Source organism: Pinus tabuliformis, chromosome 8 (genome assembly GCF_031772625.1).
Source record: "Pinus tabuliformis cultivar Carrire ecotype Pingquan chromosome 8, CPIR1, whole genome shotgun sequence".
In the NCBI taxonomy this organism is placed as follows: domain Eukaryota; kingdom Viridiplantae; phylum Streptophyta; class Pinopsida; order Pinales; family Pinaceae; genus Pinus; species Pinus tabuliformis.
The window spans coordinates 758,653,355-758,673,894 of record NC_142294.1 but is presented as its reverse complement, the minus strand read 5'-3'; the positions used below and the strand labels follow the sequence as shown (position 1 = coordinate 758,673,894).

Genomic DNA, 20,540 nt, shown 5'->3' with positions numbered 1-20,540 from the left:
TCCTTCTCCTGCTAGTACTTGGCATGCCTATATTTCCAAAGCTTAGCCCAGGGGGCATTTGGTTCCTTAATCCATCTCCACCAAAGCTTGGCTCCTGAAACTCTGCTGAGGGTCTCAAGATCGTGAAGCCCCAATCCACCATGGCTCTTGGGTTTGCAAAGCTTGTCCCAGGCTACTAAAGCCCACTTCTTTTTCTCTTCCCCTCTACCCCACATAAAGTCCCTTTGTATGCTTCTTATCTACTGCTTAATACCTTGAGGAGCAGGAAGAGCTGAAAACATAAAAATGGGAATGACCTACAAGACCGCCTGTGTGAGTACAAGGCGTCCTGCCAAATTTAATGACCTGCATGTCCATTTTCTAACCTTGTCCTGAAGTTTATTTAATATTGGCTCCCACACTTTCTTGCTTAGAGGTTTGTTAGTAAGAGGAATGCCAAGATATTTGGAAGGTAGTTGTTCCCTTTGAAATCCAAGAATTCAGGTAATGTTTCTCTAAATAGCAACATTTGTTAAAGAAAAAAAACTTTGGACTTGTTAAGGCTTACCTCTGTGCCTGCTGCCATAGCAAAGTCATTTAAGATGTTTTTGATTGCTCTAGCTTCCCTGAATGTGGGTATGCCCTGCAACATTGTATCATCCACAAATTGTTGATGATTGTTTACCTCTCCATCCGCGGTAAGCTTGATACCCTGAATTCGTCCTTCAGCATTTTCCCTTTTAATTGCTCTGCCTAGCCCTTCCATCATGAGGACGAAGAGGAACGGTGAGAGCGGATCTCCTTGTCTGAGCCCTCTGGAGGGTGTGAAGGTCCTTGATGGAGCTCCATTAAGCAGTATGGAAAAACTGGTTGAGGTAACTAATGCCATGACCCACCTTATCCAATTCTGGTCAAAACCATAGGCTTTTAGAATTGCTCTTATGTAAGACCAGCTCAATTTGTCATAGGCTTTCGCTAGGTCCAACTGAATGATCATACCAGCTTGTTTGTTGCTTTTGAGAGAGTGTACCACCTCATGATCTTGGATGATATTGTTGAGGATTTGTCTTCCCTCCACATAGCCTGTTTGCTCCTCCGAGATGAGAGAGGGTAGAAGTGGTTTGAGTTAATTGGCTATTACTTTGGAGATAATTTTATACACCACATTACATAAGGCTATGGGCCAAAAGCCATCTGGAGTCATGGCATTTTCCTGCTTTGGAATCAGAGCTATGAAGGATGCATTCAGAGCCTTCAGTATCTTTTTGGATCTTCTTGAGTCTTCCACCACCTCGAGGATATCATGTTTGACAGTTTCCTAGTAGGCTTTGAAGAAGTCTACATTGAATCCATCCGGGCCTGGTGCTTTTCCATTCTACATTTCATTAATCACTTCACTGACCTCCTCTTCTGATACTGGCTTTTTGAGATTGTGGTTGTCCTCTCTGGTAATCAACTAAGGGATATATTGAGTGAAATGGTCAATGAACCTAGATCTGTCCTCCAGTGGTTCCTTTGCAATATTGTAGAAGTGTTGTACAAGGACCGATTCCATATCATTGTGAGAAACAAGCTCAATACCTTGAGAATCTTTGATCTTTGTGATTTTGTTGTGTGCCCTGTGAGCCATAGTGGATTTATGGAAGAATTTTGTGTTTCTTTCTCCCTCTCTAATCCATTGTATTATTTATTTCTGCCTCCAGAAAATTTCTTCTTGTAAGCATCGATCCTCCCATTCTTCCTGCAGAGAGTCAGTTAGTTTTTGCCGCTCTTCGGTGAAGCCTTCTATGATGTTGATATGATTGATCTCCTGGAGCTTCTGCTCAGCTTCTCTTTTGGCTTTGAAGATATCTCCAAATTCCTTTTTGTTCCAAGCTTTAAGACAGGATTTGATATGTTTAAGTTTCTGCTGGAGCATGTACATTTTTGTGCCCTGAATATTCAACTCCTCTCTCCACCATTTATCAATGTTATTAGTGAAATTAGGGTGTGAGAGCCAGGCATTTTCAAACCTGAAAGGTCTGTTTCTCGGTGTGCCCATAAAGGTGGCTTCTAGCTGTACAGGCCAGTGATCTGATCCTCCAAAGGGCAGAATGGAGGTTGTCATGGTGGGTCCTGTGAGAAGGAGGTCCTCAAAAATAATGAATTCATCAAGTTTGGAAGCAACTTGATTAGCCCCTCCCCTTTTGTTGTTCCAAGTGAAGGTTCCATTAATTGTTTCAATATCCACTAGACCCATGTTCATAATGAAGTTTTGGAAGGCCATGGAGTCTCTGCCTAGCTGTCTAGTGCCTCCTTTTTTTCCTGAAAGAGATCTTATCATATTGAAATCTCCTGCAATAATCCAGGGCAAAATGGGATGTCTTGCTCTTAGATCCTCCAGGGAGGTGAGCAACTTGAGTTTGTCTGCTTGCTTTTGAGGTCCATAAACATTTGTAATCATGTATATCTCCTTGTCCCCTACAGGTTGACATATCAAGGAGAGATAGTTCCTAGATGCTTCAGCATCTAGAATTCCAAATTTCTGTGGGTCCCACAAGGTGAGAATCCCCCCCGTCGAGTTGTTTGCCTTAACCTCTAAATACTCATATTTGAATAACCACTTATTATGAATATCTCTTATCTTTTCCATCGAACATTTTGTCTCCTGAATAAAAACCATGTCTGGTTTTTCTTCTTTCATTCTGTTACTAAGATTTCTTTGTTTCCTCCTATTCCCTATGCCTCTAATGTTCCAGGTTGTGAGCTTCATTAAGAAAGGTTAGTAAAGGAATAGCTGGTAAGATCTTTCATCTTACCTGAGTTGATCAACAGTTTTCCACATTCATTCAGCAGTTCATTCTGTCTCTTTCTTCCTCTTTTCCTACCTGAGTTCTTTGGAGATTGTGCCTGAGAATTCTCCATCATCTTGACCCCACTTGGCTCCTGGCTTTCATGATTTCTTTTGACTCCAGCTCCCTTCGCTTGTGACCTCCAAAGAAAGAGTTGTTGTACTCTGTCATAGTCCTCTTTTGGCAGGGAGTCCACTCCTATGTTTTTTCCTTGTTCCAGAAATTTCTCTAGATCTAGATTCTCCCTATCCAGAATCTCTTGTAGCTCATGGTCCTCTGTTCCCGCTTCACTTGGAGTCATCTCCTGGTCCTTGCTGATCTCCATCAAGCTTGGTAGATCATCCTTTTGCTGGTTGTTTACTGTGATATCCTCCATGTCAGCTACCTTATCCTGCTCCTTTGTTACATTCTCCATGTCCTGAACTGTCTCCTTGTTCCCCTCTTCTTCCTCCAGGATCTTGAAGCTGTTGTGTCTTGTATGTCTGTCCTCATTTGCCTTCTTGTGTGGACGCTTTCCCCCTTTCCCTTTGCTCCCGACCTTGGTGAAACCCTCGTGATCTCTCTCCACAGTGGTTTTCTGGTTGCCTTCCCTATTGATTGTGGGGCAGTCTCTATATAGATGCCCATGTTCATGGCATTTGCGGCATCTAAATGGTATGTGCTCATAGTCCACAGTCTGCACCCATTCTTCATCGTATACTTCTAAAATTATCGCTTTCGGAAGGGCTCCAGATAGATCCATTTCCACTCATATTCGGGCAAAGGAGGTATACCTCCTTTCAGAGTTGCCTCTGAGATCTTTAGAAAATGCCCCAACCTTTTTCTTATGGCTTTCAAAGATTCTGGTAGCCAATAATCCAGAGGAAGGGAATATAGTCTGATCCAAACCGGTACTGATGTGAATGTTTCACGTTCTGGGACAAAGTTCATCATCCATGGCCGCATGTAGAGTCCTACCGCAGCATAGAAATAGGGCCCCCCCTTCAAACACTCTATCTTTGTCCTCTAGGCTTGTGAACACTACTGTGAAAAAGCCCTTAGAACCCAGATGTAAATGTATTTCTCCCTTTGGCTTCCAATGGCTCCTTATCCAGACATGTAACGCCCTCTCCGTCGGCCATAGCCCCATGAACTTGCATATGATTGCATGCTCTGTCATATGATCCCTATGTGCCTGTATCGTTGGGTCGCTCAATACAACCCGGGGAATAATGCCTGACTTGGGCTTGCAGACCCTAGTTGTCTTTATGGAAGCCGGTCTTTCACTGCTGCCTCCATTCTCCTTTTCTTTGCTAGTTTCCTGTTGATTCCCTTCCTGATCCTAATCTCCACTTCTCCCAGATGTCCCCTGACTTCGTGCTTCTGAAATCTTCTCCAGAGGTTTTTTGAAATGTTTCTTTCCCGCGTCCTTACTTCCTTCTGTGACTGCTCGACTGTAGGAGGGAGCAGCACTCCCCCCTGCGCTCCCCGCCATAGTACCCTGAATCCAAAACCCTGTCTTCAACTCCAACCCTAGCTTCTCCAGTTCTCTCCCCCGAATTTCGATTTCTCTGAATCTAGACCCTTCAAAAAAAAAATTGACATATTTGATATGATAGGAAAAATTGTTTATATTGACATGTTATCAAGTACCAAAAATAAACATTTAATATTATTTGATCGAAAGGGATAATTCTAAATTAGATGGTCAAATGAGGTATAATTTGAGAGAATACATTTTTATATCTACATGTTCTTTTGTTTGAGCCATAATGTTGTCATAAGAGTTTACAACATTTGTCTTGTGAAAATTTTTCAATGTCGTGTTTAAGAGTTATGACAATCTCTTGAAAGAGACATTACAATTATTAATGTATTTCTTAAAACACTATTATGTCCATATCCACCTCATACACTTTAATAGAATATGCAGTACATCATTGTGTGGGGACCCTTAACAATCTTTTTATCAATCTTAAATTTTAAAATTTATCATAAAAATTATTATACTAGTATATTTGTACATGTATATATTAAGAAAGTAGTTTTTAAGCTTCATTTAAGTAGTTTGATTTGCAACATTAAAACCATATTGATGAAAGATGTTATGAACTAAAACACTTATATGTTTTTCCCAACAACACTTAATTGTGATTTACTAAAAAAACCCAATTTATAAATGTAAAAAAATTCTTAATTTTTTTTTCATTAAAATATAACACAAATACTTTCAAAATTTCATTAAAAAATACACAAAATTCATTAAAATATAACCCAAATACTTTCGAAATTTCATTAAAAAATACACAAAATACTTTCAACTTATACATAATTCTCAAATAATTATTTTAATTTAAAAATTACATCATCGTATTATATAATACTATGAAACCACTCTCAACTTAATTTATAAAAAAACATATTCCTAAATAAAATTGATTCCAATTAAAACTAGCATCCCCTATTAATTAACTCATAAAAAATTATATATATTTTATTTCATGAAATATAAAATTACTCTAATATCACTTTTTCATATTTTTTTATTAGTTACTTTCTCATCTAGCTTTACCTAATACTCAATGTGAGTACCCATAAAGAGTACCCATAAAACCTAGACCTCATTTAAAACTAATTTATTTATTTATTAAAAACCATGCCTTTCCAAAAAAATCAATGAATACTATAAATTAACTTATGAGTAGTAAGACATATATCACTCAATTGAACATTTGGGAGATTACAAGGCAACCTAATATTATTAGTAACCATAAAACCTAGACCTCATTTAAAACTAATTTTATTTATTTATTAAAAACCACGCCTTTCCAAAAAAATCAATGAATACTATAAATTAACCTATGAGTAGTAAGACATATATCACTCAATTGAACATTTGGGAAATTACAAGGCAACCTAATTACTACATATATCACTCAATTGAACATTTGGGAAATTACAAGGCAACCTAATACTATTAGTACCCATAAAACCTAGACCTCATTTAAAACTAATTTTATTTGTTTATTAAAAACCATACCTTTCCAAAAAAATCAATGAATACTATAAATTAACCTATGAGTACTAAGACATATATCACTCAATTGAACATTTGGGAGATTACAAGGCAACCTAATATCCCAAGTGGTGTCACTGCAGTGCATAAGTTAAGTGTTGATTGACAAATACACACTGAGTAGTGAAATATCCCTCAAGTGGACACCTGGGAGATTTTAAGGCAACTAATATGCCTCACTAATAAACTAGTGGAATTTAATATATTAGTTATTTCATTAAACATAAAATTGCTTTAATATCACTTTTTCCCTTTTATAATGGTTACTTTGTGAAGTAGCTTTACCTGATACTCACCATGAGTACTCATAAGACCCAAGACCTCATTTAAATCTTTTTCTTTATTTTTTTATTAAAAACTAGGCCTTCCAAAAAAAACGAATACTATAAATTAACCTATGAGTAATAAGACATTTCTCAATTAGACATTTGTGAGATTATTAAGTTCAATTGGACATTCATAAGACATTTCTCAATTGGACATTTGTGAGATTATTAAGTTCAATTGGACATTTGTGAGATTACTAAGCAACCTAATATGCCTAATGTCACTGTAAGGCATAAGTTAAGTGGTGACTGACACATCATAGACATCTCTCAAGTGGACATTTGGGAGATTTCAAAGGCAACCTAATATGTCTCTCTGTCTCATTGCAGGGCATCAACTAGATGGTGATTAACAAAGTCATTACATGGTATGAATTAAGGAGAGTTGAACAATTCTTACTTGTAAATAAATGTAATGATAATTAAATTATATATATTACACATTTCAATTTACTAAAAAATAATATAAACATTTGAATATTTATGAGATTAATACTAAATTTTATATAAATTTTATTATAAAAAAAAATCATTAAATTGAATAAGACTTGTCTAGGTAGGTGATAATTTTACTCGAAGCATTACTTTTTTGTCGAAATCTAATGATTTTTATTTTTAAAAAATTTGAAACTGAGAATGTTTAAATTATTTTTTTAATGGCGAAAATGGATACAACACCCTCAAAAATCCCTAAAATTCTAAAACTCAACAAATATAACTTAAATTTCCAAAAATTTCCACCAAATTTTATCAAAATCATACTAGAAAAATCATTATTTATCCAACAAAATCACATCTATTTAAACTAGACCGATTGAATGTGGTAAGCTTAACTACCAATATGTTCTAACTAACAATACTAATACGCAATATGTTAAAGAAGCAGGTTGTATTATAAAACAAAATTACTCACCCTTTCAAAAATGTTTCGCCGCCTATGGAGGGGTCAACACTCGTAAATTCGAAGCTTGCAATTTATGGTTGTGGGTCAATTTCAAAGGATAAGGATGATTCCCCCTCCATTATGGATTGTATTGCTTTATTTCATGTGTTTTTTAATCATATTTATTTTTTAAATAAACATAATTTAACGTATTAGTAATTTAAAAATTTATTTTTTATATTTTAATAAATAAAAATAAGATTATTAGTATTAAGTATATTATTTATAAAATAAATTAATGAATTATTATATGGTTAATTAAAGTTATTTTGGGTAGTTAAGTAGAATAATTGTTATTTTGTTTATTGAGGTTCAAATTCTCACTAGTGACGATTTCGACAATCTCTCTCTAATCCTCGGGCCGAAAGGGAGGGTGATTTTTTCCCTTGGAAAAAAATAAAATAAGTAAATAATGAATTACTATAAAATTAAATCAAGTGTTTAAGAAAGATATTTCAATAAATTAGTATAAAATTTAAGAAAACATTTATTTAGTACACAAGTCAACTGGGTGGAGAGGATAACATCCCATTGCACTCAATCATATCACAATAAGACATTTACTTAGTACACTTTAACAGTTAAAATGTTGTGTATAGTGGGGTCCATTGTCCCATAACAAGGAGGTCTCCTACATCAATTTGGTGTCTAGCTTATCCACGACCTTAAAAATAAATCATTAATATTGTTATATCCAAATAAAAGCGACAAAATCACAAGTTTTTTTTAAAATAATGAACAAATCACAAATTACGACAAATAACTTCCCATAGGTGAGGAGCATGCTAATAGGATTTGGATCTAGATTTTTTAATTGTCATTCCAAAATATTTCTAAACTACAACCTACTAAACTATCATTACTATGTTATGTTATAATAAGTTGGATTAATCAACTCAAGATTAAATCATGGATGGCTATTATACGATTATCAACGCGTTTTGTCTTATATTTATGGTGTTTCTCTATATATGAGACAAAGTTTTGTATTTTAAATAATGAGTTTTTTTTTTAATCATGGTGAATTTGTAATATGTTAGAGTAATCATGGTGACGCCCAAGATTAAATCTTTGGATGACTACTATAAGATTATCAACATCTAATTTTAGAGAGATGACTTAAAGTACAAGTTTTCAAGTGATTTTAATGGAATAAATACCCTTTAAACATTGTTTTCAAGTGATTTTGATGGAATATATACCCTTTAAACATGACATCTAAGCTTCTTAAAAGATATATTTCCTTGAATATGAATGAAAAAAGAAAATGTCCTAGGTTAATAAAACATGTTATTTTTTCATTGTTTAATTTTAACTATGATTTATTTTATTTGAATTTCATGTTTTTTTTGTAAGTCAGTACAAAAAGATTTCTATTAATATAAAAAGTTTTACATTGATAGTAAATGATAATGATATGGTAGGACCAACCTAAAGATGGCCATAGACAAAACAAGCCTAAGGATGACCATGAAACAAAGTACAAAACACATATAGAAAATGAAAAAACAGAAACATTGGAATCACATAACTTGGGGCTAATCACTAGTGCGTCCTTTCTTTCCTTTCTTCTTTGCTACTTTGGTCCAACCTTCTGGAGGTGTGGCTACCAAAGCTACCTTAAGATTATCTGACAATCTACGGAGGCATCCTTGTCAAAGTCCAAGGAGGTTATTTCATGGGCGAGCTTCATGGCACCCGTCAGAGAATTATTATTGAGTTCTTCTCTTATGATCGACAAAACTTGGATCTCTTGACTTCCTTCACAAGGCTTTTGAAGATATGAATTATGGGCCTCGTCTGATGGGAGCATGTCATCATCAGACTCATCATCTTCCTGATTCGAGGAAGAGGAATCCTCCTCTTCTCAAGGAGGCAGGCTACATGGCTTCCATGCTTTAGATCTGGGCTTCTGTTTCAGTGGTTTTTGAGAACAAGAGTTCTGAAGATGATCTGTTTGATGGCAAAGTTGATATCAAAAAGCAATGTTCTTGTAGTCCAACTGCCGAGTCCAGTGAAAATCACCTATTTTTCAATTAATTTTGTCAAGAAAGCCTTTGCTGATGTCGAGTTCTATGCAAATCATGTCATAGGTGAAGATTCCACATTTACCTTGTGAGGAGTCTACTGCTAGAAAATGACCTAAGGTGTTTCCAATACCTAGAAACACTGAAGAATGCCATAGATGGGCCGAAAAATTTAGAATCCTAACCCAAATGGGTAGCTTTATGATCAAAATTGTGGAGGGGTCAAAATCTGGGAACCAAAGGATCAAGAAGATTTCAACTTTTCCACAAAACTAGGGCCCTTAGAAAGAGCATTTTGATAATCCACATCATTGTCAAAAACAATGATGAAGAGACCCTTGGAACAGAACAATACCCTACATGGCTTGGTCGAACTTGAATGAATCCATTTGTAAAGGTCTGTTGTCTGTGACCACAACCCATTGAAACTACAGTTGAGGCCCTCACCTGCCAACAACTCGTAGATTCCTTCTAGATCTGGATGAGTGATTTCCACTGAAGGAACATCTTCAACTTTGTAAACTATAAAAGGATCCGGAGCAACCTGGGCCTGAGTCGCCTTGCCTGAGGGCAGGGGACATTCTTGAGGTGACTCTGTACTTTGGGGAACTTGGTTTCGAACCACATCTTTGTAAGAGAAGGCTTGAGAAGAAGAAGGCTTTCCCAAAGCTCCCCCACACAAGTGAAGAGCCAAGAAAACTGTAGCATACCTGCATATATTATAAACAGAGAGAGGAAAGAGATCTTCCATTTTCTTACCTTCGAAAAGAAGGTGTTGTAATCCAGAGGGTAGCCCTATTTTGAGTTCCAATGATAGCTTGAGGTCTTTTACTAGATCTGTAGATTTGACCTAGAAAAACATTGAATACCCATAAATCAATTTGATCGAGATTTGAAAAGGCCTCAGAGCGGTGACAGACTCGACCTTCTCACTAGTGGCTTCCCCAACATTGATCTGCTTTAGAACTCCCGGGAAACCCTCAGGGCAAGGCACTACATCTTCCAGGGTTTTAGGTAAGGTCTCTTGCTTAGCATTCACAACTTCTTGTTCAACAGCCCCAACTTCATCATTACAGGGCTCTTGCTCAGTAACCGCGACTTATCCATGTTAAACATTGCTCCCATTCATGAGTAAACCCTCATTTTTTGCTTCATTACATTCTCCTGTTGTGGTTCCTTCCTCTACGTAGTGCAAGGTCCCAGGTTTAGTGGCACTAAATGTAATATTTCCAATAGGGGGCACAAATTCGCCTTGATGGGGGCCGAACCCTTGACTGCAGTGGAATCCTCTGTTAAAAGGAGGATGGACTGTTCTGGGAAGCCATATTTGGCAACAAGTAGATTCTTCATTGGTGTCACATCACAGCCCTTGTGCTCATGTTTCTTCTTTTTGTAACAAGCCCCGCACATAATCACCCTCTTCTTCCCATGAGCTACCAGTGGCTGAGGATTGTTATGCGGAAGAAGATAGGATTTCCCATGTTCCACCATGTTCTTTAATGCATGTCTCAAGTGGGAAGGTTTTGAACCCCTAACCTCGTTGTCATTAAAATCTCAAAAAAGAAAATTGCAGATTGCACATCTGATGGTTGCCTTCTCCAGTGGTGGGAGCTATGGAGGCGTTTGGTAGTTGGGGCAGTTCATGACCTTCACCATCAAATCCTTCAATGAAGCAATTGTTGTTTGTATCACAGAGATGCTCAATCAAGGAAAACTACTGAACAAAGTAAGAAATTTCTCTTAACATGTTAACATGGATGAGGTTGACTATAAATTTTGAATGAATTGATAGAATACATATCCCTCAAGTTTCAAATCTAAGTAAACAAAATTCCATGTTATACAATGCAACTCTCGAGACATGTTTATTATAGCGCTTCGAACAACCATAAAAATGAAAAAACAATATTGATATGCAAAGTTTCTATTGTATGGTTGAGTTGTAGAGTTCAAATATATGTTTCCTTTTATTAAAATGGATATTTCTATTACATTAATGCAAAATTATGGCTTATAACTCATTCCATGTTAAAGTAGGTTTTTGTCATGGCAATGGACAATTATAATTCCATTCATTTTCAAAGCATTTACACATACCATAAGAAATTTTACAAACAAAGGTAACAATAAAATATTACTAGAAATCTAATGCTAATTCATTCAAATGTTTAATAAATTTAAATTCTCATCAAAATTTAGAAATTAATAGTTTAATTTTGATACTGAAATGATGATATTAAGATTAAAATATAATTATTTGTTTACCAGGTACTCAAAGTTTTATTGTAACTTTAAAGATGTGCATTCTTTGTTTTTAAATTTTATGTTTATTAGACATCCACATTCTCATTATAGCTTGGTAGGTAGTGATTAGCTCATCTAGCCCCTAAGGTGCACTAGACTCCAATTATCTTGCAATGTGATGAGCCCTTTTGCCTAACTGAAAGTTTTCTCCCACAACTTTACTTTGAGGCATATCACAATATTCCTTGAGAGCACTATATTTCTAGATCCACTCCTCAAAGTTTGAGATTAAGGACCATTTATATTCAGATGCTCTCCTTACCATGAAATTAATGGATGATTTTGTCCCCTCATAGATTCACTTGGGTTTCTCATGACACTAGTGGTCTATGAGGACTATATGCTTAACCTTCTTCCTTAAATGGATGTTCAACCTTCCTTGATAACATACCAAAGGCCAATCCTTAGACTAGTATGCACTAGGTTGATTACCTCTTACTTGTAGTGCTTTGGCACTAGTAGGACGAGGCCCCATGCCTAATGTTCAAGGGTCACATGTCAAAATCAAAAGACGTTATAGAATAATGACTTGCATGGTCTTATGTCCATCACACATTTATTTATGGTCTTAAATGTTAGAAGTTCTTCTTCAAAACAATAGGTTTGGCCCACAAAACGTCCTTCTTGAGCTTTTTTAACATTCTTCATCTTATTGGACTGATTCTTTCAAAGTACTTTTGCTTTTTCCTTCTTTTTAGGTTCTTTTTTCTCTTTTATGTATTCCTTAAGTGTGCTTTGCCTCCCCCTTATCACCTTTACATGTTATATTCTTCAAAGTCTTATGAGTCACTTTCATTTTTAATACACATTAATATAATTAAATAAATTAATAATTTACATTTTCATTTAAATAAAAATGGATATATTTCTACTTGAAATAACTTCTGGCCAAACCATTCGGGATTGTACAATAATATAAAAGAAACATAATAGCCCACATCAAATTTTTCAAGTCTAGTTCCAAAAGAATTGTTTAACTACCAAGCCAAGTGTTGACATTACAAATTGACATGCGAATTAACTGAGAAACTATCTTAACATATAAAAAAATTACAACACATTCAATAGACTAAAAATTGAAAAGGCCATCCCATACAGGACCTCCTTCAAAACATCGGGTTCTTTCACTGCCAATGGAGTCACTTTTGTTATTGCTTCCTCCTATATGTGCCCCTGCTTGACTTTTGGTAGCTCTATGGGTTTGCTAGTTGGATGAAGGGGAGAGTGCATAATGCCTTCCCTAGAAGTAAACAACACCCTTCTAATATTGTCCACTTTGGTAGACATTAGATTAAAACTCATTTATGATTCTAGATATCTAATATTTAGGAGTGCATGTGGTCTTTCATGGCTTCTTGTGTGTCACCCAACACCCAAGTTTGCCTTGCCATCTCTATCTTGAGTTTGACTCTTATATGAGGGTCAAATTTTAAGTTATTCTCCCAAATTAAGTACCACTCACTCCATTAGAGAGTCGCCTTCATTACCTCATGTTATTGGAGTTTCACTGGCTCACACATAATACATCTCTTGTTCATGCACTAAGCCATTGTAACAACTAGATATAAAGACACCCATTGAGAGGAGTGTTAACAGTCCCTTTACTCTTAGTGACACCCTTCATCCTTTGTTTGATGCAAGAGGTAGGTAATGAGAATAACATTGCTTGTGTGATGTTGGTAGCTTTGGAGACCTAAAACAATTCCACATTAAACCATAACCCTATTGCTCTCGTCTTATTAAATCTTTTGTTGTCAAGAGAGTTAAAATGAAAAGTGGCATGGGTAGTGGCTCTAATGCCTTGTCCTGTCATCCATTCACATGCATCCACTTCTTCATCTCCATGTAAAATGCTTTAACTCAAGAAGTATCCCCATGTATACTTAATTTTCCTTCCTCCAATTGTGCTCGTTGGTTTTCTACATAATGTGCAATATCCCCATGTATACTTAATTTTCCTTCATCCAATTGTGCTCTTTGGTTTTCTACATAATGTGCTCTATTGTAGAGAGATGATAATACTTACAAAAATCATAAAGATTCAAACGACCTCACCAAATCAAAGATTTATTGCGCTGAGAGGCGCTCTCTAGCCTTATATGGTTGAGATGCTGTAACGTAATGTGATGTAAACATTTTAACTCGGTGTAAATAAAATAAAAATAAAAATTAAGAGTTGTCTTTAGTGTGACTTTTTGGACTTTCCAGCGCCAAAATCCGGGGAAAAATTTGAGGTGAAATCTTGATTTATGTTATTTAAACTGTTTTTTTGACTGTATATATCGATTCAGAACCCTGAAAAACCCCTAGGGCACTTTGATTGTGTAAGGGTTACCCATCAAACTTGTGATTTCAATAAATTCCTACTGGATTTTAGAGAAATTAGATCGGAAAAACCCACTAGAAAACTTCCAAAAAGTGGCACTAAAGACAACTTGAAATTAAAATAACGAAATAAAAATAAAAATGACCCATGATATTCATGTGGAATATAGCTTATTTAAAGGGGGAAATTATACTAGCTTAGATCAATCTTCACTCCAGATCTAGCAAGCATTAAGATGCAAGTTATCTTTAGTGAGACTTTTTTGAAGCTTTTCTTCTAGGTTTTCCGGTCTAGTTTCTATAAAATCCGACATAAATTTATTGAAATCACAAGCTTGATGGGTAACCCCTGCATAATCAAAGTGCCCTAGGGGTTTTCCAAGAGTCCAAATAATCGTACTAAAGACAACTCCATTAAGATCGATTAAATCTCTTGACATGCAAACATTTTTAGAGTGAAAAAAAGTTCAATCCTTCTAGATACTTAATGAATCTAGACTAATTAAATTAACATTTTTAATCTTACAAAATTTAGAATTTTTTCCTTTAAATGAACTTACCAAATCAAAGATAAATTTTACCAAGTCAAAGATAGATTTATTAAATTATCCTCTTTAATCTTATAAAATTAGGAGAAAAAGATTAAGAACGAAGAAAAGAATCTCATAGCACTATGAGACCAATGATCCCATGTGACTTTGCCCTTTGGAAACCTGGATAATTATTTACAAATTTTTAATTACCATATTTTAATGCTTAAATTTAAATTTACCTATCCATAAATATCGTCAACTAAAAAGGTAATAAAAAAACTGAAAATGATTTAGAAAAAAAAAACTCGTTAACTTACACTTTACTCGAGGTAAATGGTTACCTCTCTTAAATTTGGACCACTCACAATTACACTTTACTCGAGGTAAATGTTTACCTCTCTTAAATTTTGACCACTCACAATATTGGAATTGGTACCCTCACAATCCTCCTCGATATTATCACGAATAAATTTATTCCTTTCCCTCGACCCTCCACCCTGTCATTTATTACTATTTACCAATTTTTAATTATCGCATTTTAAAATTTATCGTCACATAAATCCCGATAATTAAAAATAATAAATTACTCTTTAAAAAAAATAAATGCTCATTAATTTGGGTCAATAGTAGCGGCGAATTTAGCATTAGTCATATAATTAGACATCTATTTGGAATCAAATTAGAGGCGTATTTACCGGAGCAAGGTGAAAATATGCAAAGGTTTTGAGGTTTGCCTACGAAAAAAAACACCCTGGTGTTAATTTTATTTTTATTTTTATTTTTCTATTTTCAAAAATTATCTGCCCGGGAAAAGAAAATTTAGCGGGCAGGTCCTTGTTCACACGTAAAACCTATTCGAACACGTTGGCTAAGACGAGGCACGAATGCATGTTAAGCTCTGGTTATTGTGGCGACGATGGTTGTTGGTTACGGAGATCTGGGGTTTGAATTCTGCTAAATCCGAGCCTCCAAAACAATTCAATTGTCTTATACTGTCTTTTTTATTGCCTGCTTCAGCTTGACCCAATCTCCAGCCTCCGAGGATCCGAACAGCGTGATAACACCGCAGTGAGGGTTTGGAAATGTGCATTGAAAACCTGAGAATCTCTGAAGAAAATTAAGGGCGGTTGACCAGCGATCGAGCTTCCAGAATTGCATGTAGAGCGAACCCCAGAGAGATGGAGTGCAACAGGGACGAGGCGATGAGAGCGATGGAGATCGCACAGAGAAAGGTGGGCGCCAAGGATATCGAAGGGGCCAGGAAATTTGTCTTAAAGGCCCAGCAGCTCTACCCTTGTGTGGAAGGGCTGGCCCAGATGATGCCGATGCTGGAAGTTCTACTTGCGGCGGAGCAGAAGATTAATGGCGAAATGGACTGGTATGGTATTCTTCAACTTGATGATGTTATGGCTGACGACTCTGTTGTGAAGAAACAATATAGGAAATTGGCTCTGTTATTGCATCCTGATAAGAACAAAATTGTAGGAGCCGACGGTGCATTTAAGCTCATTGTTGAGGCATGGGGTGTGTTGTCTGATAAGATTAGGAGGGCAATTTATGATGAGAAGATAAAAGGTTTTGAATTCAAGCATCTCCAATCAAGGAACCAGCAAAGCCCTCAGAAACGCCCTCAAAACCCCCCTCCTCCTCAGAAGCCTAAAAAACCACCCCAAAAACGACCTCAGAGGGCTCCCCCTAAAAAGAAACAAGATACACATGCAAATGCAAATGGGTTCCCGAATGCCAATCCTAGCACTAGTACTAATAAAACAAGCCCTGCTATGGATACCACTGCCAATCCTACCGATACTGCTACTGCTGCTCATGGCTCTACCCTTCCTAGCCCTCCGAACAAGTCCAAAACTTTCTGGACTGTCTGCCCCTATTGCGCCATGCAGTATGAATACCTTCGCATATATGAAAACCTTAATCTTCTCTGCAGGAATTGTCAGAAGCCCTTCCTTGCAGTAGAGGCATTTGCAATTCCCGTCGCTGTCAATGGCTTGAATGCATCCTGCTATCCTTGGTTGTTTGCACAGATGGAGTCTCCGAATAACCAGTCTGGTGGTGTTGGTTTGGGTGCCGGGGGGCTTGCGAATGGACTAAGGATGGATGGCTTTCCGAATCTCAATACTATGTGGGGCGGGGCTTTTCCAGGATCCAATACGGCTGCTACTGCTTCGGCTGCAGAAGCCGTGAATTTAAGCTCAGAGGATGAGCTGGATTCTGAAGATACTGAAAGCGATGAAATGATTGGTATTTCGATGAAGAGAGGTGATGAGTTTGACATTGGCATTTCGATGAAGAGAGGTGATGAATTTGACATTCCCTTGAATCAGGCAATTGGGAAAGAAGCAAAGGGGAAATCACCGATTTGGCGGAAGGCCACATCCTCGACTAAGTCAGCAGTGGCATCATCTCCTCCGAAGGTTCCATCCTCCAGTAAGATTTCAATGCCTTCGAAATCCCCCTTCTCTACAAATGTAGGTTCGCCTTCCAAGGCTTCGTCATCGTCTACTAAGGTTCCATCATCTAGTAAGTTCTCCATGCCTCAGAATTCTCCCTTGTCTGCAAATGTACCTTCACCTTCCAAGGCTTCTTCATCGTCCACCAAACCAACTTCAACTCCCAAGGTTCCAACTCCCAAAGCCTCACAATCACCCAGGGTTTCGGCTTCTCCTAAGGTTATGGAGAAATCCAAAAAACGCAAGTTGGAAGAGTATGATGAAGACAGTAAGCAAGGAAGTATAGTCAAACAGAATGCAAAAAAGTCTGCCTGTAACAGGAAAGATACAAATAATGTGGAAGTTGAGTCAGCAGAGACTGAGCCTAAGAAAGAGCAGAAGAGGTTATCACCGGGGTTGTCAAATGCAACACTCCCAAGCACAAATAAAATTAGCAAATCAACTGGTAACCCCACTCCATCCAATAAGCAAGCTCCGCCCAGTAAGCACACTACACCTTTTCCCAAGGATACTTCAGCAAAGGCTGTGAGAATTTTGCTCGCAGAGAAGGCAAAAATGGAGATTCTTAAGAATCTTGCAATGGTGAAAAAGAATGCAGAAAAGGCTGCAGCTGCAAAGGCAGAAGGATTGGCTGCTGCAGAAAAAGAAGAAGAGTCGAGGAGAAAAGCTTTAGAAGATGAAGAGAAGGCCAAAGAACTTGCAAAGAATGAGAAAAAGGAAGCCCTTAACAAGGTTAAGAAGCCCAGAAGTGACAAGAAAAGGAAGCCTAAGAAGCAAGAGCAGAAAGCAAATAATGAAAATATAGAAATCCCAGCGATTGATTCACAGTCCATCAATGTTCCGGATTCTGATTTCCATGACTTTGATAAGGATCGCACAGAGAATTGCTTCCAGGCTAATCAGATCTGGTCTATTTATGACGATGACAATGGAATGCCCCGCATTTATGCTCGAATTCAGAAGGTTGTTTCCTTGGACCCATTCAAAGTAGAGATGAATTGGATAGAGCCAAAGTTGAACAAGTATCAGGCTTCTGGGGATTTTAAGGTGGGAAAATTGAGTAGTAATGACATGCTTAATATTTTCTCTCATGTGATGAGATGTTCGAAATCAACCAAAGGTATTATCAAAATTTTACCGAGGAAATCTGATGTTTGGGCTCTCTATAGGGAATGGGATTCTGCTTGGGATGAGCACATTCCAGCAGAAGTTAGACACAATTATGATATGGTAGAGGTTCTAACAGATTTCACCGAGAAGTTTGGAGTGAGGGTGGCTCCATTAGTAAAGGTTGATGGATACAAGAACATTTTTCAGCGGCAGCAGGTTGGTCCTCAGCCTGTTTCTGGATGAGTTGTGCCGAAGACAGAGCTTCTTAGGTTTTCACATCAGATTCCTGCAAGGAGGCTTACAAAAGAGGAGATGCAAAACATTCCTGATGTTTGTTGGGAGCTGGATCCTGCAGCAACCCCAGTTGGTCTTGTATTTAAAGGAACTACAGAATCTGAAGAAAAAGCAGCACAGGATAAAGAAAAAGTAGCACATGCTGGAGGAATAACAGCAGCTGCAGATGCAACAACACATCATGGTGAACAAAAAATTGCAGTAACTGAAAGAAAGATAGCAGAAGTTGAAGTTAAAACAGAAGTATTTGAGGAAATCACTTCAAGGTAGCTATGGTTGTATTTATTGGCATCAGAATCTCAGTTTTTGGAGGACCTACAAATTTTGTTTGCTAATTGGAATTCAATTCATTCATTACAGGTAAAATTGCACTGTCTAAGCCATATGCCAATGAAATATGGTCATTCCAGTTAATGTTACCAAGTAACATACTGTCGAGCCAGTTCTTGGATTGAGATGTACAATACAGTTTAGCCTTTCCTTCAAGAATGAAACTGAGCCTTCAAAATACTGCTTTGTTTCTTTGCAAATACTTCCCTCCATTTAGCTGTTTTTGGGTCATTGGGAGATAACTGAACTATATCCTAACCCAGCAGTTTGTGTACTGCATTATCTTTCCCACTTAGGGTGGGCTTGACATAGGCAACAGGTGATTCCCAATTTTGCAAACAGAGTGGAAATAAGAAATTGCACCCGCTAATGACGATCTTTGAATGATGGTTTAATTTATAAATTTTGGTTGGCACTGTACAAACAAGTAACTCCTTCGAACTTTGGTAGGGTGGGATGTGATCTGGCATTTATTTTTAAAGATTAGGTATATTGGGCAGCCTCTATTAGCCTATCTTGTCGGTTCCAACATCGTTGATTATAGACACCACTATTTTTCTTTCCTCACACAAAAGATGTCTTGGTGGGAGAGTAGTGCCTATCCTCCACAAGAGAATTGGCTTTGTATGTGCATGGACTATATATATTGGCAGGCCTTTTTAAGTGCTTGCAGGAATTTTCTGGTAATGTCCTGTTGACTCATCTTATAAGTACACCAACTTTGCAGAACTCATTGCAGCACTCCATTTTTTTGTTAGGAAGCTGTTGCGATCCCGGGTAAAATATATTTTGTAAAAGACAACCTTTATTCGATATATGAATTACTGCTTATTTAAATATTTAAGTATTGTGTAATTTCAGCGCTTGCTTGCTTTGGCCAGAATTTTGACATCTCTCTGGGTTGTCCACAAAAATTGTCAGGCTACAGTGTTCAACCGGTTCTCAATATTGATTTAGCCCTATTTCTCAAAGGAGATTGGATATGTATATAAAATTATTTTTTCATTCAGTTGTATGATTATAGCATGGATTTTGAATGTTTAGCCGAATTTTTAAGTTTTGTTTTATGATTCCAGACATCACTGATTATAGCATAAGGAAAGCTTTGTTTTATTTTTGGTAGTGTACCAAGTATCTAAATTAAACTAGATATCTGTTGGGTACTATTTCTGAGAAATAGATTCTGTACAGGATTTTCTCTTAAATTAATCGCTCTATTCTAAAGAAATGCAATTCGAGAGAGAAGCTAAATCTCGCAATGTGGCAGTTTCCATTTACTTTCTTAAGGATGACACAGTAAAAAAAATGGTCAGTCAATGGTGAGTTGGTTTGTGTGGGGTTTAGTCTCCATAAGGTCTGAGATTCAAACCTAATGGGGAGGGGCTGAGTGTGAAGTAGATCATTGTTTCGTTTAACATTCGGGCTGTTCCTGGCCTAGGCTCTGGATGGTCGGAAAAAAAATACAAACATTGAAAAGAAATAGGACAAGGTAAATGCAGGCATGTTTTGTGAAACCTTGCTTAAGTCAAAGGGGTAAAGGTTAATCCCAATAGCTGGCCGTTGATATTTTTAGAAAGCTTTTTTGGCTTTTTTGAGAGTAATAAGATAAAAAACGTTGAGAATTCCAACGAGGTCTTGGTTCATTGTTGAGATGGATGGATTGTTAAGCTGTTCACCAAACTTCCATTCTTTCTGTGGTTTGTTCCACCCAAATGGCCTCTTAAAAAGTGAAGAAGCTAGATGCAAGTCCTGGCGTAGAACTGATGCCCTCATAAATGGTGCCTAAGTCAAAGGAACTTTATGTTATACAGTGCAGTCTCTGACCTAATGGTGTGTCTTTTGAAGCAAGAAAAACATCGAGAAGGTAGTTTGACTTCATTATGAATGGAAGGTGATTACAGGGTTCTTAACTAGTGCTTGAAATGTATTCCTTAGGTGACAATGATACTTTTTCCTGAGAGGCAGGGAAGGTGTCAGTTGCATGTCCTTCAGTCCTATTCTAGAGTATGGGCATGTAT

At 37.0% G+C, this 20,540-nt stretch overlaps 1 protein-coding gene across 1 annotated transcript; it reads left to right on the top strand.

Annotated features, from left to right (window-relative positions):
- The first annotated feature begins 15,180 nt into the window (after nt 1-15,180).
- LOC149237816 (uncharacterized) lies at nt 15,181-19,209 on the top strand. The gene is given in 2 exon segments (XM_089372808.1): nt 15,181-18,458; nt 18,553-19,209. Coding segments are annotated over 2 exon segments (2,961 nt in total). The 5' UTR covers nt 15,181-15,501; the 3' UTR covers nt 18,557-19,209.
- The last annotated feature ends 1,331 nt before the right edge of the window (nt 19,210-20,540 follow it).